General features: G+C 42.6%; 1 protein-coding gene across 1 annotated transcript in view; it reads left to right on the top strand.

The window, feature by feature from the left end:
- Positions 1 to 25,656, top strand: part of Fermt1 (FERM domain containing kindlin 1) — a 43,960-nt gene extending 18,304 nt beyond the window's left edge. The window contains exons 8-16 of the mRNA XM_034496958.2: positions 3,853 to 3,960; positions 4,555 to 4,686; positions 6,328 to 6,377; positions 11,824 to 11,948; positions 12,937 to 13,043; positions 14,371 to 14,592; positions 15,177 to 15,301; positions 19,037 to 19,178; positions 21,917 to 25,656. Of these exons, the coding sequence (XP_034352849.1) occupies positions 3,853 to 3,960; positions 4,555 to 4,686; positions 6,328 to 6,377; positions 11,824 to 11,948; positions 12,937 to 13,043; positions 14,371 to 14,592; positions 15,177 to 15,301; positions 19,037 to 19,178; positions 21,917 to 22,090 (1,185 nt within the window). The 3' untranslated portion in view covers positions 22,091 to 25,656. The remainder of the gene's footprint in view (positions 1 to 3,852; positions 3,961 to 4,554; positions 4,687 to 6,327; positions 6,378 to 11,823; positions 11,949 to 12,936; positions 13,044 to 14,370; positions 14,593 to 15,176; positions 15,302 to 19,036; positions 19,179 to 21,916) is intronic.
- Positions 25,657 to 26,195: the final 539 nt, after the last annotated feature.

The raw sequence follows: 26,195 nt of genomic DNA, 5'->3' as shown, positions 1-26,195 counted from the left end.
ACTCTTTCATCTTGTTTTAGTTAGAATTCTCTAATTTATGATAAGGCTGGGCATCTTTTCCAGTGTTTAAATGGCCATCTGCTCTTCTCTGTGAGACACCTGATTGTGTTTGTTCTTTATCCTTGTGGATTGTCTGATTTTTATGTTCATTCATGGGTTTGGAGTCATGGATATTATCTCTTCTACTTATTGAAATACATTCTTTCAGTCTTTCTCTTATAGCCTTTAAACGGTATTTTTCATTGTAAATTCTTAATTTTATATGTCAAGTCTGCATCATACATCATAACTTTTAGGCATCTTGTCTTACGAAAAACCTCCTCCCTAGGGAGTGAAGTTCAATGGTAGAGCATGCATTTAGCATGTGCCAGGTTCTAGGTTCAATCCCAAAACCAAAAAGAGAGAGTAAAAACAGGAAGAAGAAGGGAAGGAGGAAAGGGGAGAAAGGAAGAGAAACGGAAGACTCCCTCCACTTATTTAAAGACCATATATTCACCTGTGCAATATGCACAGTGCAGTGTTTTTTTATGTATTCACAGAATTGTTCAACCATAACTGCTGTCAAGTTTCAAAACATTCCATGACCCCATAAGAAGGCCTGCACCCCATTAGCAAGCATTCCTGATCACCATTCAATCCTCCCAGCCCCAGGCAAGAACCTAACTAATTTCTTTATGGATTTGCCTGTTCTGGCTGAGGACTTAATTCCTTTGATAGGGTGTTTGCCTGGCACTGAGTTCCATTGCCAGCACCACAGAAAACTTTGTGTGATAGTTCATCTTTGTAATCCCAGTTCTCATACGTGGGAGCTGAAAGCAGGAGGAGTTCATGGTCATCCTCAAATAATATATAGAGAGTTCCAGGCCAGCCTGAGCTATATGAGACTCTGCCTCAAAGAGTTTTTTAAGTAATAAGTAGAATTGTACAGCATGAAGAACTTTGTGATTAATTTCACTCACATAGTATGTTTTCAAAGTTCATCTATATTGTAGCAGTACAAGTATTTCATTCTGTTACCAAATAATATTCTATTATTTTATATACTATATATATCTATTAATTCATCAAAGAATATCTGAATTATGTCCATTTTTACTATTCTTAATAATGTTATAATCATTTATGCACAAATTTGTGATTTTTTTATTCTTTATAGTAGACATATTACTCATTACCTCGTAAATGGTAACGGTGTTACAAGCACATTCATAGTGTTGTGCAAGTATTATTAATGTCCATAATTTTTAAAACTTTCTTTATCATCCCTAACTGCTACTCATTAAACAACAGCTCTTTTCTCCTTCCCTAAGCCCCTGGCAATGACCAAATCTTTTACTTCTGACTTTTTGGATAGATGAATCTGCTTAACTTAGGAGGTACATATAAATGCCATCATGCACTATTTTTCCTTAGAGCATGTCTCAAATATTTCATCTTTTGGGACTCATCCATGTTACAGCATCAATCAGAAGTCCCTTCCTTTTAAAGTCAAAAATCAGCTGAGCAGTGGTGGAGCACACCTTTAATCCCAGCACTTGGAAGGCAGAGGCAAACAGATCTCTGTCAGTTCAAGGACACCCTGGTCTACAAAGGGAGATCCAGTGTCTACACAGAAACCCTGTCTCAAAAAATAAAAATAAACAAACAAAAGCCAAATATCTGTTACTTTTCAATACCTGTGACAAAACACCATGGCCAAGACAGTTTATAGAAGAAAGAGATTATTGAGGGCTTACAGATTTAGAGGGTGAGCCCATGCCCATCATGTGGGGGAACATAGTAGCAGACATTGTTTAAAACAATAGTTACTAATATTCTGTATATATTAGCTCTGAAAATTAGTAAGGCTGCAGTTATTCCTTAACCAACTAGTTCCCCAAACAACCATACAGAGAGCTTTTAATATTTCAGAGCTTAGGCCTTATCTGGGCAGGCTCTGGACTAGCTCATCTAAGTTAACCTGACCATCTAGCTCTGTCAATGTGGCTAGCTGTACCTTCTAAGCCTATATCTGTCTCCCTTCATGTCTCCTAGCAAAAATGCCTTCCATTGTCTTCTTCTCAGAGCTCCTTTCTCCCTCCCAGGAAGTCCCACCTTCCACTTCCTGCCTAGCTAATTGTCCATCAGACTTTTATTAAAGACAATGAGAGAATTCCTTAGGTAGGTGAGGAAGGACAACTTCACATAGCACACACCAACAAGGCATGGTGCTACAGACAGAGAGAGTTAACTGGGAATGGCATAGGCTTTGAAACGTCAAAGCCCAACCCTCAGTGACATACCTTCTCCAATGAGGTTGCCCCTCCTAATCCTTCCAAACAGTTCCACCACCTGGGGACTAAATAGTCAAATATAAGCTCATGGGGACTATTCTCATTCAAACTCCCACATGGAGTAAATGTCATTCCATTGTGTGCATGTTCTTTTATTCATCTTGTTCATTGATGAACATCCATGTTGCTGTGGATAATGTTTCTGTGAAGAAGTTCAATCTGTTTGAGTTCTCACTCTCAGTTGTCTATAGGAGTCAAACTGCTGGCTCCTAGTTTCTGGTTTCTCTGTCCCATGTTAAAGCTAGCTATAGATTCATGTTCTAACTGCACCCTGTCCTCACCACCTCTGGTTATTGCCTGGTTTTCAGATTGGAATCATCACAGTGGTATGAGGTGGAACCACACTGAGATTTTGTATTTTAAATTCTTTAATCCCTTTGTCAACTCATGTGGGGTGGTGTTATTTTTTTTTCTTGTTTGGGATTTTTGTTCCCTGAATACCCATGAATTTTTCGCACTGTATATTTTTTTACTTTCTAGTAAATATATATATATATATATATATATATATATATATATATATATACACATACATATGCATTATATGCATTAGTAACTGTTGTCCAGTCCATCATAAACCAGTGCCATGGTGTTGTGGTTACTGTGTTGCGTGTCTAGTATATCTCCTTCAATGTGGTTCTTTTTCAAAGTTATCCTGACAATACTTATTACTTCCTCTAGTTTACTTAAATAATTGGTGTAAAGTTCCATTTTAAAAGACTATAATATTCTTTGTTGATTGGCGGAGTTTGAAGATCAGCTTCATTTTTGACTACCTATTATCTAGTGCCTGTTTTTACTCTCAATAGAAACGTGATACAGAGAAGAAAAGTCGTGGAACCTGAGCTGGATTGATTTGGCTGTTTGAATAAGCTCTGGAAAACTAAATATTTAGTTCCTTCCGACCTCAGACTGAGTCAAAGGGAGCGGTGGGCAGGGGAAGATAGCAGGCTCTTTGCAGTTGCCTGAGCTAGACTTTAGAACATGTGATTCACAGAGATTAGCCTCAGTTATTCAAGAACTTCTGTGCTATGAAATATAAATAGATTCACACACACACACACACACACACACACACTGTTGGGAGCCGACTTCTAGCAGAAAGCGGCTATTATCTTTGTAGCCATCTCGAGCCATATACCCTGACAAGAGACTTGTTTTCAACAGCCTACAACAGCTGAGCACACTCTGATAAATACCTTGTTTATCCCACATATCTTGTTTTGTTGTTTAGTGCTCCCACCTGCAAGGTGCACATGGTAAAATGTCTTCAGCTCTATTTCCCTGCTTGTGCTTATAAATACCCAGGATTTCCTTTCAATAAACAAGACTAGAGACTTGACCACACACCCTATCTTGTCTCCATTCTTCTTGTCTCTTTCCCCTCCATCCCCACACTCTCTCTTGCTAGACCCTGACTGGCAGCCTGGAGCAGCATGGACCGGGCCGGGATGGGACATAGTGGCCCCCAAGTGTGAGGCAGTGCGGTCCTCAAGAATATACCTTTTTCTTTCTCTAGTATGATGCTGTCCGAATAAACCAACTCTACGAGCAAGCCAGGTGGGCTGTTCTCTTGGAGGAAATCGACTGCACAGAAGAAGAAATGTTGATCTTTGCAGCCCTGCAGGTTATACGATGTCTGCAGCTTTTCCTGGGCGGGGGGAAGAATTTTAGTTTGTTCTAGTTAAAGCATTGTTTGTTTCGTTGAAGAAAAATGAAAACTAGGAGAGTAGGTTTCCATGTAAAATGTTCCTTGCCATCTTCTCGTGTGCACATACGGTGTAAGGCAACTATTCTGCATCTCCTGTCGCTTGCCTCCACAGGCACAGTGATGAGGCAGAGCTAGGTTTGACCAGAACTAATGCTAAATCTCACAACTAGTTTAATTAGATGTCATTTTCCTGCACAGACAAACTTCCTTCCAGGAGGTGTTGAGGATTTGAGGGAAATTCTCCTCGAAAAAGAAGAGATGGTTAAGGATCCATTTGTGGCTGTAACATTTCTAAAGCCTCTGTCTTGAGCAAGGTGAGGTAGGGCATACCTGTAATCCCACCATTCGGGAGAACTGAGGCAGGAAGATCATAAATCAAAGGCAGTTTAGGCTGCCTAGAGAGTTTGAGACTAGCCTAAACAGTCTAGAACCTTTAGCAAGATTCTGTCTCAAGAACACACATTAATTTAAGTAATTAAATAAAAATAAAAACCTCTGTTTATGTTTTAGTATCACATCAGCAAGCTGTCCCTGTGTGCTGAAATACAGGACTTTGCAACCAAGTCTGAGGTTGACGAGGTAGAAGCAGCGTTGTCTAGTTTGGAAGTGACCCTTGAAGGCGGGAAGGCGGACACCACTTTGGTATGAATGCTTCTGTTAACTCAGAATTTGTTCTAGCAAGGGCAGATTGAAGCTAAGAGAAAATGTCTTTCAAAAAGAAAAATACGCTGCACGTGTGACAGGCTTAAAGTTGGCAAGAACTGGCTTCTCTTGGGTTAGCTCTACAAGAGACCATTAGGAGAATTTTATCACCACCAACTGAAGCTGTTGTACTCCATTTCTTCCTGGGCACTGTATGTGGAGAAATTTCAATGGGCTCCACAACACTATCTAGAAGGAGCCATACAGCCTGTGGCACAGGGCACCCATGAGGGTGAAGAAAAGGCTTTAAAAGCCTTGGTGTCCGGTCGTATGTTACCACTGAGTAAGGCTGGCAGGGAGGATGGCCTTTCTCTAGAACAATGGTTCTCAACCTATGGGTTGTGACCTCTTCTGGGGGGTTGAACGACCTTTTCACAGCTGTTGCATCTCAGATACTCCGCATATCAGTTATTTAATACATTACGATTAACTGCAGCAGCAAAATCACAGAAAGTAGCAACAAAAATCATTTTATGGCTGGGGTCACCACAACATGAGGAACTGTATTAAAGGGTCACAGCATTAGGAAGGTTTTAGGATATCATCAAACACTCCTAAACATTTTTATTTCAGAAACTAAAACCCTCCAGTCATACCTCAGAATGAAAACTGGTTATCACTCTTGACCCTCACCCCAGAGGTGGCTGGATTCAGCCCTGCAATCGCAATGCCGCACTGGTTTGATTCTCTCACTGAGCACTCTTGTTTTAACTTCTTCAACCAAGGGAATAATTACTGGTTTAATCGCATTGAATCCAAGCAGTGGGTCCGCTGAAACTGGAGCTAAATGAGTCGCCACATTCTTTCACATTCACTCAGAATCCTCTTACCAATAACTGCCTTAAAACAAGAAGTTGGTTTCTCAATACACAAAGCAAAGCCCTGCCCGAGCAGAAGTTGGAGCTCCTTTTTGCCTGCCTCCTACACTGAATATGTAACAGGAAGTTAATCTTCTTGGAACAAACAAGAAATTCCTTCCTTCCCTCTGTAGCTTTATATGCTGCAGCCAGACGTCAACTGCCACCTCAGAATGAACTTTGAACCAGGTGCCTTCCAGGTTTAATCAGTGACCTTGACGTTACTAGAGTTACCCACTTTAACTTTAAAATTACAAAAGATATATGTTCATACAGATCTGTTCATACATTAAAGTCATTTCTAACTCGGATTTTCAACTTGAATGACACGCAGGTGTAAGACGTACCAGTTGATTATTATTTTTTTTTACTTTTTTTCATATTCTTATCCTCACAGAGTTAAAACACATACAAATATACATATTAACAAAATAATATTGTCAACCAAGTCACCATCCAGAATTAAAAAACAGGACTTTGTCACCTGCCCAGGGGTCCCTGCATGCTTCCCATTCAATTTCCACTCCCCCTGCCCCTTGACTTGCCCCAGCAATGACTACTGTGGTTTACATAACTAAGGAACTCAGTTTCTCATTTTATTTCATTTTCATTGATTCAGATTTTAAGTCTCTGTGGCAAGTGACTGACATGCTGGGTGCCACAGGTGTGAACTTGCAGCTCCATCTGTGAAGTTCCTGCTAGTAACTCTCATATTTCTCCTTAGGAGGACATTACTGACATCCCTAAACTCGCAGATTATCTCAAATTATTTAAGTAAGTATCTTGAAATGGCAAACGAATGCCTTGTAACAGACCCTCACAAGCGGGGGATGGGGGGGGGCTGAGATTGAACATGATTGCTTACAGCAGACAGGTTCACGGGTCAAAGGTGGGCTCTGTGTTACGGGCTTTGGCCATAAGACAATAGTGGGTTGAACCTTAACTCCCCACCACATGCCCTGGTCACCTGGAGTGGAATTTTTATGACTCTCTGCTTTGGTTTCTTATGCTATAAAAGTGGGAGTATCCTCTTCTTAAGTTTGTTGGGAGCATTCAATAAAATGAGGCATTTGAAGAATTTAACACAGTGCTTGGTGTATAGAGACTCACACATCAGTGGTATAAATATGAGCAGGTCACCAAAAATGAACGTGTATGCCCAAGTGGCATTTTTGTTAGGGTCAGCTTGGGAGGCTCAGGACCTGACACCCTCTGAGAGCTGTTGAGCAGTGTTCCTGGGCTTCCAGGGAGGAGTCCCTTGTGTTAACCTCCATTTACCTGCTCAGTGTTGTCCAATCTACTACTGTTTCTGTTTGCTTTAACGGGTGACTGCCACCTTTGTGATAGTGCCAAGGAGTGCTGGATTGAAAGAAACAATGCAAGTCACTGTGTCACTTTATGGCTTATTGACTTTTCTTAACAAACCAGTACTTCACTGGGGCAGCTGGCGTTTCAGGGAGCTGGGTGGGGGTGGGAAATGCAAGTTGCTTTTAACAACTATGTAAGATGTAAAGGCCTTACAAAGACTGAATGGCAAATGGGGTCTACAAGAGAATGAAGGGTCCAAAGAGGTATCTGTCACTGGGTTTCTAGTATTGGCTTATTTAGTCTCTTGTTGTGATGATAGGGTGTGATCTCAGGTAACTTCTGTGACATAAGTGCCTGTAACTACAATTGATCCGTCTAATAGTACTCAGACCTTCAGGGGAAAAGAGTAACTGGATGTGGCAAGCACAGCTTCATAAAATATGTGTAATCGTTTCACAAAGAAATTTGGTCTTCATAGTCTCTGAATAGAGTATAGCCAGCACTTCAAGAGAAGACAGCCCTTTCCTGTACATGGTCTAGTGTTTTACAAAGAGATGACATGTTGCACGTGACCTGTAACCTCTTCACTTCTGCCTCCTGATGGCTTTAGCTGTAACTTATACTCTGAATCACTAAGATTGTCCTAGTATCTGTTTAATGGACACTATCTACTAAATGTCTCAAGACACCAAGTTTATTATCCAGTAATGTAATATGTAGTGTTCCTGGATGGAAGAAATGCAGAAAGGAGAGGGAGAGGTAATGTGAGACTGAGACAGAGAAAAGGGGCAGGGAGTACTGGGGAGTCAGTAGAGCTGCCTTCCTAGTAGATTGTGCAGAAGGCCCTGCGTCTCCCTGGGTTTCCTCTCCTCATTGATATAAGAACAGTGGACTGATCCTCTGAGGATTCCTATTTATTCTTTTTACAGGGAAGCTCTTTTTTTTTTTTTTTCTAAGCAAACTCTGTTGCACCCACTATTACTGTTCAACAGTGAGCTCCAGGTTCTAGCAACATGACACTGGGTCTAATGAACATCCCGATCTGGCTATAAGTACACATGAATTCCTTGTAAAATACTAGATTGCAAACAACAAAAATGCTCATAAAGTGAAGCTGAGAGGTTTCAGCTTGAAGAGATTTAGTTCTACAAACAAAGCTACAGCCACACAGGAACTGGGTTCTCATGGCTTGAGACTGGCATCTGCTGGTTTGCTTTGTTGAGTTGATTGGGTTGGTCGCTTGTTTTGAGACAGGCTACTGTGTAGCTGTGGCTGACCTGGAACTCACTATGTAGACCAGGCTGGGCTGAAACTCACGGAGATCTGCCTGCCTCTGCCTCCAGGTGCTGGAGGAGTTAAAAAGGTATGCCACCACAGTTAGCTAGGACTGATGTGTTCGTAGGTGTTATTTTTGCACAGACATTATCCATGCCATCTGTGGGGAAAGAGAAAGCCTCTCTGACAGACTCACAGCCAGAGCTTTAAGCTTTAAACAGATTAAGATGAATGATAAGGGAATCTAAACTGAAGTGGGTTTGGGCCTCAAGCCCCAGCAACTGTAGCTCTGAAAATACTTAAAAGGGAGACACCCACACTCTTCATATGGAAAACAACTTGAGTTTCCACTAAGAATCACAGCTACATGAGCTCATGGGCCATTAATAATTTTAGATGATAAAATATTAAGAAACTACCAAGTGAGCATGATTATAATGATTAAGTAAATTTAAAAGTAAAAATTATAGCAAAATAGAGTATGAATTATTGAAAGGATCCAAGTAGAAATTCTGAAGACAAATGTGTAGCATAGAAATATTAAATTGCTAGGAAGAGGTGAGGATGTGCTACAAGTTTGAGGCCAGCCTGGGTTGCACAGTGAGAACTTGACTCAAGATACAATTTGTAATTCTTTCAGAATATTAATCATCAAATTATTCAATACCATCAAAGAAAGCCCAAAAAGGCATAAATTAAAAATATGACTTAATACACTAAAAGGCCCAACTTGTATCTACTGGGAGTTCTAGGAAAAATGGTTGAAAAGAATGAAACATTCAAAAGAGAATACTTAAGTGGTTTTCATAAATGTTTAAAATAAAAATTTTTAAATTCATGGATCATGGGTCTCTGGCAAGAGAAATCAGTAAATCCTGATAAACACGACCATTGATAAGGGAAAGTCTTTAATACCAGAGGGAGAAAAGATTGGACTCCCTGCTGGAGGACAACAGAGAGGTGGCAGCCCGGTCATGTCACATGGGTGACCAGTGCAGATGGGAAATGGTCTAGGTAGTGCTGAGAGAGTGAGCGCTCAGTCAAACCTTTCAAGTCTACTTCCTATAGGTCCATAAATATTTACCACACAAACATGATCCTAATAAATCCACATTTGAGAAAAACAGATTCATAAGTCTTGGCACTACTAGTAAGTGACATCATGTGAACAGGAAACATGGCAAAGCTGCAAGGGGCCACAGCTGCTACCGGTGCCACTTTGGAGGAGATCAAATGGCTCCATGAGAAGTTAACAGGAGACCGGGCAGTGGTGGCGCATGCGGTTAATCCCAGCACTGGGAGCAGAGGCAGGTGGATTTCTGAGTTCGAGGCCAGCCTGGTCTACAGAGTGAATTCCAGGACAGCCAGGGCTACACAGAGAAACCCTGTCTCAAAAAACAAAAACAAAACAAAAAAAGAGAAGTTAACAGGAATGTTCCAGATAAAGTTTGTTCATTGACTTATGTATAGGCAGCTACCATAGCAAGGGACTTACACTTGAGCTATGGGGTTTACTTGACAAGATAAGAGTCTTAAAATATTCTGGAATCTTTCCAGTAAATGGGGAATGATCATGAAAGCTTGGTTTCCCCACCCCCCATAAGACTAGACTTCCTGATAGCTGGGGGATAGTGGCATATGCCTTTAATCTCAGTACTTTGGAGGCAGCAGCAAGTAGATCTCTCATTTGAAGGCTAGCTTATTCTACAGACTGAATTCTAGGACAGCCAGTGCTATTCAAAGAAACTCTGTCTCAAAAAGTCAAAAACAAAACAAAAACAAGGGGGAAAAAAAGGCTCACTGACTTCATGTAGGCAAATGCCTGTAAGTGGTATTATGACATTTTGTTTTTCAAAAATAAGTATCCCAAACTGATGACCCTACGGACATCCCTCGTAAGCCACCTCATGCCTCCAAAACAATAAACACACTGATGTTCCCCTTGAAGGAACAAACAGATATGAAATAGCAATAGTATAACTAGTTTTTGAATGATAGTAATGTTGGGAAATTTTTCAATTATTTTTTTTCAATTTTTTAATATTTCGTGTATATGAGTGATTTGCCTGCATGTATGTATGTGTGCCACATGCATGCCTGGTGCCTACAGAGGCCAGAAGAGGGCATTGGATCCCATGTAAATAGAGTTATAGATGGTTGTGAGCTGCCATGTAGACGCAATAAGTGCTCTGAACTGCCGAGCCGACTCTACAGCCACCAAAGATAACATTTTAAAAAATATTCTACCATGTTTCCATGGTTACCCCATTGCCAGTAATCACGCCTTGTATTAAAAAGAGAAATGTTGTCGATCTAAAGATCAAATTCACAGACGTACAGGGTAGCATGGTGGTGTGTTCTGACCAAGGAGGAGACGAGCTGATGGTGAAAGGATACAGAGACTTAGTATATAAGATAAAAGGCCCTAGAGGTCTCTGCAGCTGAGAGTAACTTGCTAAGAAAATTAACCATTTGTGCTCTAAGGAGAATAGTAATGAGGGAGGTCTGAGGAAACTGAGATGTTCCAAACACGTATGGAACACTCATGACAATGACCTCACACTGGCACCCCAAATCCATCCGGATTGATGCATCAGATATGCACAGGTCTGTATATGTCACTCATACCCCAATACAGGGTTTGAGTAATGTTTAAGCTGGCTTACAAAGTAATGCATCATGGCACCTTCCACTGTATAATGACAGTTAAGTGTCATTATACTTTCTGCTCCTTAATTCCCCTCCACCTCCCCTCCCCCAATAAAGTGGTTTTATAAAAACAGTAATGACTGAGGACGTAGTTCAAAGGTAGAATGTCCATCTAGTGTGCCAGGTCCTTGTTCATCCCTAAAAGCCATAAAAGAAGATAAAAAGTCCGGATGCTTTTGAGACTCAGTAACACGTATTTCCATGTTAAATATCATCTAATTCAAGAACTATGATGAGTTTGAAACATACTGACTAAAATTCCTTAAGTTGGTATATTCTACTTAACTTTCCTAAGTGAGTGACTGGCTTCAGAGAAGATGAAAATTAGTAGTTCTGTCACAACAAATACTGGTACAGGCAGGACTATGGCATCGTGGTTCAGTAATCACGGCTGGGATAAACCCGTTGGTTTCTGAGGAACAGCTTCCTTTCTTGAAGTGGGCTGTGCATGACATTCACCTTACGTCTTTGTGTAGGTTAATGATATTTTAGTAGTGCAGTGTTACTGCTTATCAACACTTACACATACATCCAGGAGGCGGGTTCTCATTGTTTCAATGAGATGTGGCAGAGGAAGAACATGGACCAAAGAGGCCAGACTCCCAACTCCTGGGCCTTTGCATTTATTTGCATTCATTTGTGCATTGCACAGCGATGGTTCATTTCTTGCTTTTATGTTAGTGGTCTGGGGATGCAGCTTGGTGGGATGGCATTTACCCAGCATGCACAGAGCCCGGGGTTTGATGCTCAGCACCATAAAAAAAAAAAAAAAAAAAAAAAAAAAAAAGAAAAGAAAAACCAGAAATTTGAAAATTGTTTTAGAAATTAAAGATCATGTTATCTCAAGGCCTCCATCCACTCAAATTTTGCAATGTATTCTGCAGAGTTCTGACTGGCATTTAAATATTGGCTGTATTTTCATTTGCAGGCCCAAGAAGCTAATGTTAAAAGCTTTCAAGCAATACTGGTTTGTCTTTAAAGACACATCCATAGCCTACTTTAAAAATAAGGAGCTTGAACAAGGAGAACCAATAGAGAAGCTAAACATTAGAGGTAAGAGATTCTTGCACTTCACTGTGGTGCATACTGAAAACAGTAGTATCCGGAAGAACCTCTGAGCCTTGCTGCTTGCCGAATGACAGCTCCTCTCCATCACAGGGCAATGGTCATTGCACGGAGTCTGTGCTGTGCTCTCCCTTCTCATCCAGCATGTGAGGTTGTCTGATTCAAAAACAGCTGTGTTCAGGTTGAGGATGGGACTCTGTGGCACAGCATGTACTTTTGTGCAGGTTCCTGGTTCCCAAGACTGCAGAAGAGGGAAAACGTGCCAAGAAATCTTGTGTTTCATTCTTAATTACATTAGTGTCCATTCTCACGTCTGAAAGTGACTGTGAGTGTATTGGTGTCTCTGCCCCCTGAGTTATTTAATCAGCAGTGTACTCAGCTCTGCCATCATGGTAGCAAAGAATCACTTCTGCTTTGATCTCTTTTAAATTTTGTATTCATATCAGGAGTGGGGATAACAACCTGAGGCAGGAAGATTATGGATTCAAGGTCTGCCCAAGCTACCTAGCAAATTCAAGGCCAGCCTGGAACACATTGAGGTCTTGTCTCAATATATATACACACATATGTACACACACACACACACACACACACACACACACACACATATATATATATATATATATATATATATATATATATAATGTGTGTATATATACATATGTACATGTATGCATATATGTACATATATGTGTGTGTATATATGTGTGCATATGTATATGTATGTCTAAGTATTCCTAACAAGATAGTCAATATTGTCCTAAAAATGAATTCAGTTGATTTTTAAAGAAAATAATAAAATCATATTTTTATCCATGTTGTTTATAAGCCTAGTCAGTTTTCCTTGAATTATTGTTATTGGTTACTCCTCTAGTTTCTGCTTACAAGCAAGTCTCTGCTGTAGCAAAGACTTTGATGACCTTTATTACAACGGATTTCCCAGCACTCAGTTTTGCCCCTCCTTTTTGTTCTTCAGGCTGTGAGATTGTGCCAGATGTGAATGTATCGGGGAGAAAATTTGGAATCAAGTTACTAATCCCTGTTGCTGATGGTATGAATGAAGTGTATTTGAGATGCGACCACGTAAGTAACACCCCTAGGTCTCATCAGTTCCTCTGTATTAAGACTAGGAGCAGGGGCTGATGAGATGGCTCAGAGAATAAAGGTGTCTGCTGCCAAGCTAGATGATCTGAGTTCAATTCCCTGGACTCACACAGTAGAAGGAAAAAGCTAGATCCCCCAGCTTGTCTTTTGACCTTCTCCACTCATGCAGTATACACACTGCACTTACCCACCCCACAAACATAAATAAATACATCATACATATATAACATACATACATACATACATACATACATACAATTTAATACTACAGCAAAGCCTACAAATAACTTACTGATTTTTATATAATGGTTAAATCCCATAAACACATCATAAAATTACTGTTCAGCCAAAATTGCATTGAAAACACCTAACCTACAAACATCCCAGCTTAGGACACCTTAGCTATGCTGGGAACACACACATGAGCCCTCACATAGGCCGAGTCACCTAAGACAAAGCCTAGATTACATCGTAGTACTAAATACTGTAATGTATTGTATTGAATTCTCTATTGAAAGGGAAAAATGATGATCATTAAACCTTATGTTTTCACATCACAGCAAAACTGAAGGCTTCTCTATAGAACTGTATAAATAGCAGCCCTATAGAAACTGTATCTCAAACTGCAGCTCTGTTGCACTGATGTTCCAAAGTACCTGAATTTTGGCTGGGGGAGTCTGATGTTCCAGGCTGCTCTTAGCTGGCTGCATCCGATTGGATACAGGTCTAGCTAGGCATGGCTCCTTGCTGTAGTTTGAGCTGACTTATTTATTCTGTGTCCCAGGCTGCATGGCCCAGGCTTTAAAGACTAATACCAACTGCTATTGACTGGTTCAAATTCCATCCAAGGCCCTAATCGCGTCCTTAGAGTTAAAATCTTCACCTAGGAGAGATGAAGTTACAAACAATACAGAGAGCTGGTGAGGGGAGGGGTTCTTCATCATGTATGTCAACCATGATATGAAGATGGAAATCGGATCTAGGAAGCTCTCTGGAAGTTTGAAGCCTCATTTGTCTGCACAGCTCAGGACTCCTATGTCTCCTTGCATCATCGCACAAAGTTCCCTGTGCAGAATGGCTCAAAGCATGCTGGGTGATACATTCAGTGGTTAACAGCCACTCAGAGCATGTGCACCTCACATGTTTCGTGACTGGAAGGTGATAGCTTTATATCATAGCCCAAGGTTTCTATTGCTACTGAACCTTTTGGCTACAATCAACTCTAGAGCCAAGCTCTGTTGTGTCTGTGGCAAGGTGGCCCTGTCACAGGTGAACCTACTTCTAAGCTCTCTGGCTTTTGTTTCAGGAGGATCAATATGCCCGGTGGATGGCTGCCTGCATCTTGGCATCGAAGGGTAAAACCATGGCAGACAGCTCCTATCAGCCAGAGGTCGTCAGCATCCTTTCATTTCTCAAGATGAAAAACCGGAACTCATCACCTCTGGTGGCTTCCAGTCTCGAAAGCATGGATATGAACCCGGAATGCTTAGTATCTCCCCGCTGTGCAAAAAAGCACAAGTCTAAACAGGTTCTTGCCTGCTCAGTTGTTTTATACAGTACTTATGCATGCACTAAGAGAAAAGGAGGGGCTGCATCCAATGAAGGCCATCACTATGAAAAATAGGTTAATAGAGAAATTTGACTATGCATTGGGTCGTAAACAATAAGATAGAACCATTGTTGATTTTGTTAGAGATTATTTTACCACTGTTTGAATATAGTAATAGTCCCTGGTTGAACTTAATTAAGGATAAAGTCATTTAGTCTCTACAAATTAGAAATCCAAATTATGCTTCCATAGAGTGGGTTAAAAGTTCCACAGGTGAACCTTTTCCAGTGGAATCAACGCTGAAGAGAGGGCCATTTGCATGACCCTTAGAAGTCTGTGGGTGTTACCTGATCTTGGCCCTCCTTCTACTCAATCAGTTTCAGAACTCAGCAGAAAGGAGGAAGTGAGTTGGTTCATTAGTTAATTAATAGAATGAGCCATCTGTGCAGAGTTCAGTGGAGGCCTGTATTTATCGTTCTCACTGGAGATCTGGATCGAGAAGAGTGGTTACGAAGCAAGCAGTAGCTCTGAAGTCGAGTTTGATCTCTCTGATTTCTGCTTAGCTGGCGGCCCGGATCCTGGAAGCTCACCATAACGTAGCCCAGATGCCTCTGGTCGAAGCCAAACTGCAGTTCATCCAGGCATGGCAGTCCTTACCTGAGTTCGGCCTCACCTACTACCTTGTCAGGTGATTACAGGGTCGATTTGCCTTCCATCTGCCGTCCAACCATAGGTGGCTTTCTGCAAGCCTGCTGCTGTTTTCTCACTTAGTCTAGAATGTCAAGTTCTTCTTGTTTTAGAATGTTGCCATTTTACAAATGGCCCAAGTACATTGACTGCCCTTAAGAATTTTCCATGCCTTCTGCTCAGTGAGTCAGCACTCTGTGAAACTCAGCTAAATGTAGGAAAAATGTTCACATTTTACCAAGAAATTGTGTTCTTTTAGGCTAACCACCTGGGCTAAACCAAAAGGAGAAGTCAACAATACCAGCTGTTGAGTTGGTGCCACATGTGACTTCCCTGTCATGTATCTCACACGGTGGCCCTTGTGTGGCTTTGTAGAGTTTTGGGGTTCCAGACAGATGTCCTAAATTATGTTCCCCAGCCTTTCCAGAGAGAGACCCCGTTCCTGTGGATCACAGTCGATTGCTGGATCTGAACACCCTGGGTGTGGCTCATCTGTTATTACTTTCTTGTATTTTACAGATGAGATCATATTTTTCTATGGAAAAAAAAGTTACATGATTTGTCCAAGTTCGCCCAATAGTCAGAGATACTGACATTGGTAGTTGGTCCCAGTATGATGACTGTGTCCCCAGTGTGATGACTGTGTCCACCATATGGAGTATGATTCTCCAAAGTGTGTCCACAGACAGGCTTATAAATTGACATCATCATCAAATCCAGCTTCTACCACTCCCTTCTCTCCAGAACCTTCCAGATCTCTCCAATTATTTTCCCAATTTCAAGTACTCTTTTTATTTTCTTAAGCCAGCCGAGTCTACTTTTTTAAGAAAGGGAGAATGGTAGCAGTACATCCCAACCTCATTTCACAGCATGGCTGGTGGGCTTGTACTGAAGAAGCTGTTATATACAAAGGTACATGTTCCCTTAGCTCTGGCCAAATGGCTGGCTCCTCCTGCCTCTGCTAACAAGGGAGTGTCTTCACACTTCTTAATCCACTACCTTCTGTTTGCATCTCATTTAACCTTCGCTTACACTTTTTGTCCCCCAAAACAATCTCTTCTTCTCCAGTCACAACAACAAAAAGGTTAAGGGGAATGGCATAGCGTGGCACACCCTTATCAGCCCGCCAATCAAGGTAAGGGCAAGGGAACTTTGTGTTTAAGGGTAGCCTGAAGACTAGCCTGAGCTACATAGCCATCCTTATGGGAGGGAGGAGGTATGGGATGTGGAACAGTCAGAGGGTGGACCTGGAGGGGGATAAAATCTGGACTGTAAAAAAAAAAATTAAATAAAAATCATATTCAAAAAAAGTAATATAAAAATGTTGGGGGGGGCTACAGGTGTAGCTCAGTTGGTAGCGATCTTGCTTAGCATGAACACAATGCTGGGTTCAGTCCTCAGTATTTCATAAAACTGGGCGTGGTAGTGCAGACTTGTAACCCCAGCCCTTGAAAGATGAAAGCGAAAGATCAGCCTGGACTACGTAGAAACCTGTCTCTAAAAATTCATTTATTTATTCATTCAAAGTAAAGACTTAAGGTAATAGAATGAATAATAAAAGGTATAGGAATTATCCTGGGAAGGTAGATAGAGATACAAAGGACGAAAAGTGGTTTGTTCAATTAAAATGGCTCCCAGATTGCTTTTTCTCTTTTTTGCAACATCCACACTGCTATCAGCCTCCCATCCTCACATCCTCCCTTGCTGCCCTGTGTCTGTTCCTTTTCTAGCAGAATTCCTCCAGCATGTTAGACCGGCTCCAAGCATGTCCCTCCCCGTTCCACTTGTCATCCAGGTCACCTGCTGGTTACCCTTGACCTTTGCTGAATCAAGTGGCTACCTCTGAGCCCTTCTGCCTCAAGACCTATTAGCAGCCTTTGACTGTAAAGCCTGCCTTTGACTACCAACACAGCAGCCCTCTCTGGTTGCCCTCTTCAATCCTTAGCCAATAACTTTAATCTCCTTTCCTGGCTTATTCTTTTTTTTCTGATACTTTTTATTGATTCTTTTATTTATTTACATTTCAAATGTTATCCCCCTTCCCAGTTAAAACCCCTATCCCCTCCCCCATCCTCCCTGCTTCTATGAGGGCGCTCCCCCACCCACCTCAGTGCCCTAGCATTGCCCTATCCTGGGTCATCCAGCCTCCACTGGACCAAGGGACTCCCCTCCCATTGATGCCAGAAAAGGCCATCCTCTGCTACATATGCAGCTGGAGCCATGGGTCCTTCCATGTGTACTCTTTGGTTGGTGGTTTAGTCCTTGGGGACTTTAGGGGGTCGGGTTGGTTGATATTGTTGTTCTTCCTGTGGTGTTGCTAACCCCCTCAGCTCCTTCAGTCCTTTCTAGTTCATTCTTGTCCCCTTGGTTTCTTATAATACTGGAGTGCACAAGCCCATGGGGCTTAAACCACTCCTCAAACTATACTCACCTCTTCGGGCTCAGCTGTTTGTTTAGTTTCCTTTATATAAGGAACTGGTTGCTCTGAGATGTGCATCCTGAGCCAGGAACCCTCTCTAAAACTGCAGACTCATCCATCCAACCACATCAGTGTCCAGTGAGTTGGCATCCCATCTTACCATGTCCAATACTCCTATTCTCTCCCCCTCTAAAGCTGCCGCTCCTTGAATTATTCTCGCTAAATAAAAACTCTTCTTGTAGATGTCTCTCTGCCACATTGGCATCATGTATTCTGGCAAATCCAACCAGCTCTGCCTCCAAAGCACACACAGAATCGCAGCAGCAGCACCACTAACATCACCACCACCTGGGCAGTGCCAGGTGACCTTACTTAGTGTCCCTGCTGCTAGCCCTTTCTTCCAAAACACCAGGACGAGTGATTCTTGTGAACCTAAGACAGTCCATGCTAAGCCTCTGCTCAAAACAACCTAGAGTCTTTCTGTGCCCCTCAGAGTCAGCTCAGTTTTTTGCAGCTTAGCTCTCTGTGTCCTTTCCTGTGTCCTCCTCATGCAAGCCTGCTACCCTGGCCTCCTGGCAGTCCTTAAGTATACTCATACACATAAGCGGCTGTACCCTCTGCCTGGACTACTTTTTGTCCAGATATCCACATAGCTCACTCACCCCCAGGCATTGATTCTTTGGTTCTGTCATCTTCTTCTCTGACCACTATCTAAAATGATAATAATCTCATGTTCAAACTCCCAGTCAGGCCTCCCTTTGTTTCTGTTACCTTATTTGGTACATGGACTTCAGTGATCCAAGCTCTTTACTCCCTGACGGTCAGGAATATTCTACCTCCTCAGCCTAGAACACAGTGGTGCTGATTTTGTAGGAAGTGATTTGACCTCCTCTTATTTCATTTTCTTCTGATGTCATCTTCTTTTAATGACGATCTTCAGGAAAGCTTTAATTCCCTCCCATTCTTCATAACTAACTTCTTTATCACCACAAGAGAGCCCTCCTTTAGGAAACAAGTTGCTCACTGTCTTTTGAGATAATTTAGAAATATTATGAGGTGGCCTTTAAGAAACTATATATGTGGGGCCAGTAAGCTGGCTCAACAGGTAAAAGCTGCACAAACCTGGTTATCTGAGTTCCCCAGAACCCACACATTGGTGGAAGGAGAGAACTGACACCATAAAAGTTGGCCTCTGACCTTCGCACATGTGTTTTTGCACCCACACATATACATCATGCATACAGACAATAATAATAAGTGATCTTAAAGAAATTGTATATGAATAACAGTTCCCTTAACTTATGCTATTATTTTCAGATTTAAAGGAAGCAAGAAAGATGACATCCTGGGAGTTTCATACAACAGGTTGATTAGAATGGATGCAGTTACTGGGATACCAGTTACAACATGGAGATTCGCCAATATGAAGCAGTGGAATGTCAACTGGGAAATCCGACAGGTGAGGCAGAAGCTTCTGATAGCCCAACTTGCCCATCAGTGCACATTTTCCGAGATTCAGCTTACTCTGATTTTTTTTAAAGGTGCTTTTATAGTTAGAACTCTGGAGCTATGGACATGTGATAATTGCCTACAAAAATACTAGCTTGTATTTCTGGACAGTTTCCTAAATCTAGACCCAGGGTTCTTCGGTTAACACTGCCAGTTGGCTTAGCCTCTGTGAAGATTTTCCATGTAGATTATAAAGCTGCTGTGCAGTTTGTTCCATTTTCATCAACTCACCACAGGATTATATGTGAGTGAGTATCATCGTTGCTTTAGCAGAAACCACCTTAGACGAATCCTACACAAAACAAACCCATGAATCCTCATCTAACTGCCTGTGGACCCACAGGTTGAGTTGCCTACCCAGAGAACAGTCCAGGCCCAGGAGGGGAGTGGTGCTGAAGGCACAGGAGAGATGCTTAGGGCCGACCAAGGAAAGCTTGTCTTATGGGATGAGCTCTTGAGCCCACAGCTGGGTAACATTTCTCTTCATTTTATATCCTAAGAGCTATACTTAGGCCAGTAGCAAGCATACATCATAGAAAATACTAGATCAAGTTAGAGGTACCTTAGCATTCTACTGATGATGCAGAATAGTTTGACGCTACCGGTATAAAAATTTATCATGTGGGGGCTGGAGAGATGGCTCAGCAGTTAAGAGCACTGGCTGTTCTTCCAGAGGTCCTAAATTCAATTCCCAGCAACCACATGGTGGCTCACAACCATCTGTAATGGGATCCGATGCCCTCTTCTGGTGTGTCAGTGACAGTGTACTCATATACATTTAAATAAGTTTTTAAATCTATTTTGCATGGAGACAGAGGATGAAGAGACAGCTTAGCAGTTACAAGCAGTGGGCTACTCTTCCAGAGGACCTGAGTTCAGTTCCCAGCACCCACATGGTAGTTCAAAACTGTGTGAAACTCATACCCTCACACAAACATACATTTAGTCAAAACATCAATGCACATGAAATAAAAATAAATAAATCATGTTTTAAAAATCTATCTTGTGCCGGGCAGTGGTGGCGCACGCCTTTAATCCCAGCACTTGGGAGGCAGTGGTAGGCAGATTTCTGAGTTCGAGGCCAGCCTGGTCTACAGAGTGAGTTCCAGGACAGCCAAAGCTACACAGAGAGACTCTGTCTCAAAACAACAACAAAAACAAAAATCTATCTTGTGGATGGCAGGGTAGCTCAGTGGGTAAGCTAGGTCCCTATGTAAGCTTTAGGGACCTAGATTTGAATCCTTAGCATTCATGTAAAACATTAGGCACAATTATAAATGCATGTAACCTCGGCAGAAGTCAGGCACATCCCAGGCTTGTGAACAGCGTAGCTAGCTCAAACACGGAGTTCTTGTTCAGCGACAGACCCTGTCTTAAAGGAGTAAGTAGAGAGCGATAGAGAAGAACATGATCATGTTTTCTGGCCACATGGATGCACATGGGTGCACATACATACCCAACCACCCCAGCTCACACACCAAATACAAACACATCTATCCTCCATCATTCCTTTTACCTTCTCGCTTTTCTAAAGGAGAAGTAGCACCATGAAGGAGCAGTAAGAGACCCACAATCTTTTCAGAATGCTCTCGACAATGTTATCTGTCTGGTCACGCATGCATAGAATAAAGGTCAGAAGTAGATCAAACACCCTAGGCCAAACTAGTATTACTGTCCAGGAGTGGAAACTGAGAGTCAGCCATTTTTAAAGATAGGCAGGGAACTCTGGGGGAAGGGGGCGAGAATGGGCCATCCTCTAAGTCTTCCATTGTTTAGAACTTTGTAGCTCTCATGTAGGAAGAGATAAAGGGCGATGGCTACTGAAAAACTAAGACAGGCCTTTTATCCTTCATTAAACAGTCTGCAGTGCCTAATGGTGGCTCACTCCTGTAATCCTAGCACTCAAGAAGCTAAGACCGGGGGACCACTGCAGGTTAGGGTTTCCAGACTAGGCTACGGACAGTGAGACCTCATCTTAAAGAGTCCACAAAGCTTCCTGTCCCTCCACACAGAGAGTAATTGGGACATTCTTTTTTTTTTTTCTTTTAAATAACTTTTATTCCAATAGTTCCAGTGAAAACCTAGGGAGTTTTTAAGCAAAAACTAAAATCTTCAGTATAAAGTTGAAGTTGGCCAAGCCATGGCATAATTATTAATAGTACTTTGGTCTTGTTCCCCCCATTCCCAACTACAACCCCTCATGTTTCCTTGGCTCCTTTCCTCAAAGTATTCTTTTCTCTGCTTACTTGTCTGGCCTCAGTGGGAGAAGAAGTCCTGCAGAGACTTGATGTGCCAGGGTGGGGGGATACCGGGTAGAGACCACCCTCCCTTCCCTCTCCTCAGAGAAGGGGAAGGGTAAGAAGAGAAACTGTGGGAGGGGAGAGCCAGGAGGGGGGACAGCTATCAGAATGTAAAGTGGTTAGATAGATAGATAGATAGATAGATAGATAGATAGATAGATAGATAGATAGAATAGGGACATTCTTAACCTCTGAAAAAGCAAGACGTAAGGAAACAAACGCCCAATGACTTACCAGGCACACATCAGTGCAGGTACCACAAGAGGGCGCAAAGAGCAAGGACATTTCTTAGAAAGCTATTTCCGTGTGGTTTGGGGGACAATCTCTAGGTGCTTTCTCATCCTTCCTTGTCGGGGAGTTTAAGTTAATCCACCGCTTACTTTTCCAGGTGGCAATCGAGTTTGACCAAAACGTCTCTATCGCATTCACTTGCCTAAGTGCAGACTGCAAGATTGTACACGAATACATTGGTGGCTATATCTTCTTGTCCACCCGATCCAAGGACCAAAATGAAACGCTCGATGAGGACCTCTTTCACAAACTGACTGGCGGTCAGGACTGAAGTGAAGCAGGCCTACTTGGCCTACATGGACCTAGGAGTCCCTTCCTGAGTGGATAGGATCTGTGTGTGGCTTTCCCTGTGTGTAGCTTCCAGACCAACACAACGTATGCTTACCATCAGATGCCCAGGTCCTTGCCTCATCTGAGCACACTGAACACATTCCTATCCTTACTTGGCCTCCCACTGCCAGCAGTAGACTGGGTTCCTGCTGCTTTTCCTATAAAGTGGGTGGGGAGAGAGAGGGCTGGTACTCTATGGATGCTCTGAGGCCCATCGTGGCTCTCCAGCAATGTGGCTTTGCAGGCACATGTAAATGCTAACCAGCAGCTGACCTTCTGCTTATATGCCTCACGGTAAGTCAGCAGAGAGAAGAGCGAAATAAAAGGGATGTGTAGCGAGCACAAAACTCACTCCACACACTCAGGTCCTTCCTTAACAAAGCTGAGTGTAGCTCTCATCTTGCCAAAATGGCGGAGGGACTCTCGACACTTTTTTTCTTTGGAGGTCAAAGAGATGAGTGGAAGGAGCAGGTTACAGTGGTCTTCAGCATCACCAGTTTACAGTGACTGTCACATCTGTTAAGGTGACCACTCACCATCTACCATCTGGTCTAATCATTGGTCATGTATTGCTGACACGAGAAGCTCCATTCCGAGAGAATCCCACAGACACATTGAAGTCCTTCTTAAAGACATAGGTGCTGAAGGGATACATGGGAGCCCTTTCTTAGCCAAGATCCATGACTCAGTCAATTTGATTCTGGAATGGGTCGCAAGAAAACAGGCCCAGCTCTCTGTTAATCAAAAGCACCTTCCATGGAGCTGGGAAGTTCCATCAGCAGTTAAGAGGGCTTGCTGCTCTTACGGGGGACCTCAACTGAGTTCTAAATACCTAGCTTTAGGGGATCTGATACCTTCTTCTGGACCCTGTGAGCACCTGCACACACGCACATGCACACGCACACACACACACTTAAAAACTACTCCTAAAAAATCTCTGGCAGGATTCAAGTTCAGTCAGGCCTCCGTTCCAACCAAGTAAGGAAAGGAGGGCAAATCTCTTTCTAGAGTCCACCATGTTGAAGTTCTGGGGACCGATGGCTGGCTGCTTTCAGAGCCTTGGCTGGTCTGGGTTGTAAGAAAGAGTTGTTCTTACCACTCAGCTGCATTCTGGATGTGGAGATTCTTGCTATTTTTCCCTAAACATCTTCAGTTTTGTAAATCACGAAACAGTAACAGACTCTTGGTGGCTGTTTTTTGCAGTGTCATCCCTGCCCTGCTACAAGCATAAGCCCTGGACAGCTGCCTGAATGTCATGGGTTTTCAGTCAGAGGGAATGAGTGGGTTTTGTGTAGGTGGACCGCAGCCTCAGAGCTAAAGGGAGGTGTTTTCTTCTGTTGATACACAGCCTTCTCCTTCCACACGAACTCAGACTGCACAGGCAGAGCGAGAGCTTTCCTTGAACTCTGCCTGTCTCCTAGGCTGCGTGTTTCAGGGTTTTGGATGGAGCCCAGAGACCTTCAAGCCTCAGCTGTTGCTTTATTTCCCAACAAAGCCACCTGGGAAGGGTGAGTTCTGCAATTCCAGGAGTCAGGAGACAGTCCTGGCCTGAGACCACAGACCTGAGCCAGAAGAACCTTCTGGAGGTTTCCTGTAGCCCCTCCCTAGAGGTGTGTACTCATGAACTTTTCCAGGTACCCACTGAATTGCTGGGCCTCAACTTTGCTCAGAAGTACTTTAAGCATTTGGAAGGTCTGGTTCCTGTCACAAAGAACTTAATTTGAGGTGTTTTTATGCAGACAAGTGTGTTAAGCGTGTGCCGTAAACATGGTGCTGTTCTTTCCTCTACTGTCCTGGGCTCAACTGTTTAAGGCCTAGACAGGGTATGGTATTCTCCTGGGTACACCACACTAGACTGGGTGTATCGTAAACTCGGTATCTACACCTTTAATCCCAGAACTCAGAAGGCGAACGCAGGCAGACCTCTGTGAGTCTGAGGCCAGCCAGGGCTCCATAATCAGAGCCTTTTTTTTTTTCTCTCCCATGAGACTTGGGCTGAGTCACACGGGGAAAGCGGGATTCGAACCCTCAGAGCCTTTCTCAAATGAAAAATATTTGTATACTAGAGCCTAGACAGATCTTTCAAATCCTGGTCACAATGACCTCCTTGATTACATGTCACCTTGATTACATGCTGCCCATGAGAATTCAGCTTCCCTAGTTTACCCAGACCAGGCCTTCAGGTCAGCCCCTCCTTAACATTTCATGGTTGGCTGACATTTCCATGAAACACTTGGAGAAGTTGGCTGCAGACACTATGCAGTTTTGGGTAGCATTTCTCCCATGGCTACGCAGCTACATCTCAAAGGAATAAATTGGTATAAGAAGAAAATCTTAAATGCCACTGTTCTAAAGAGAAGTTTGGTCCTTTTTTTAGGACGAGGAGGCTAACATTTGGTGACTTGTCCTTGGTGACTTGTCCTTGGTGAAATTTTAATTTGTCCCCTACACACACATATTATTAGCTGTATTATCTGCCATTGATGCTGAAATCTGCATTGTATTATTTATATGACTTTAAATTTGATTTTTTTTATGTGTCTGAATACAGTCCAGTTGTGTCCTATCCTGCCTACTGTCTGTTTAAAGGTGACCATTCTCTCTGCTATGAAGGAAGAGCCGCTCAGGCCTGTCATGTGCTTCTGCACACCAAGATTTCATCTCCTTCTCCAGGCGATTAGAGTGTTTGACCTTGAGTTTCTAAGATGTCAGCTAAGACCTTTCTTAATCTTTGCTTTCAGCTCTTCTCTCATTGATAAGTATCAGATGTCTTGTGCCATCCTTACTGTGGCCTGTCTTGACCTTTTCTAGATTTTGAAAAACTACCAGAAAGAAAATAACTATATATCCAGAGAGAAAGGAAGAGCCAAGGCCCCAGCGTTTGATAGCTGGATGCTAAAGGCACCTCTTTATTTAATGGATAATGATACCTAGAAGGTTTAAACCTGTGGTTTATAGGAATCTCTCCACATGCAATTCTCACATCAGCCCATAGGGGGCAAGAAGAGCTCTTCTACTCATTCTACTGAAGAACAGAAACTACCCTCAGGTTGTTGTTGAAAAGCCAGTGGGAAAAAGGATCCAAAGCCAAGTTTGTCAACCTTCTCCAGCCCTGCTCAGCCTCGAGACACTAGCCACCTCCCACTCAATGAGGCTCAGTGTTCCCCACTCCCAGGTTCAGTGTGACCCAGAGGCTACCATTCCCAGCCACCAAGTCAACTTCCCCACATCAGGTGGGAAAGTATCACCAGCTCGGGAAATTGGCTGCACCAGAGTTGGATGGGTAAGATAGAGGTGGACCAACGAAGTCTGAGAGACAGAGAAATACCTCACTAAAAAGTTTTTGTTGTTGTTCATAATTTGGGTTTTGAATCCTAAACAGTAAGAAAATAAGGAGTCTTTCCATTTGAAAGCTAGTCAATGCTTCTTTTGTCAGCAGACTTAGAAGCCAAGGTGCAATGCAATAATTATTTCTTGCAGTAATTTTAAAAATCATTTTAATTGGTCTGAGGATGTGTATCAGTTGGGAGAGTGTATGTCTCGCATGCATGAAGCATAATTTCAAAGCACATTCACATTAGTGTAAACCTAAGTGTATATGGTAACTTCTCAGGTTTCTTTGCATAGAAAACCCTCTTGCTACGTAAAGAATAGGGTCCTGATAAGTCAACTAGACCTGAGTTCAGAGTCACATGGAACTCAATCTTTAATGCCACCAGAGTAAAAGGTATAGAAAAGGCCTCCAAGAGTGCCCCCAACATTTGTGATCACATGACATGAAAAAGCAGACCCTAAGGAGGAGGCAGAGCCCTTTGTGAGGGAGCAGAAGACTTCTGGAAAGGGAGGCACCGAAGCCTATGTGGTATGATCCAAACAATACATCATCCTGAAAGACCTTGGGGCCCTCTGTAGGGCCTGTAACAGGGAAGGCAATGTGCTGGCAGTGGGGCAGCTAGTTTGAATACAACACCTAGCTGGATCCCAAGTGGGCCATATGTCTGTTAGGAGAGAGCAAGAACACTGTTCCTGGAAGTCTGGCATGGTAA

The sequence above is a fragment of the Arvicanthis niloticus genome, chromosome 2 (assembly GCF_011762505.2).
Source record: "Arvicanthis niloticus isolate mArvNil1 chromosome 2, mArvNil1.pat.X, whole genome shotgun sequence".
In the NCBI taxonomy this organism is placed as follows: domain Eukaryota; kingdom Metazoa; phylum Chordata; class Mammalia; order Rodentia; family Muridae; genus Arvicanthis; species Arvicanthis niloticus.
Note: the sequence above shows the minus strand (reverse complement) of the source record. Positions and strands in the feature narration are given on the sequence as shown.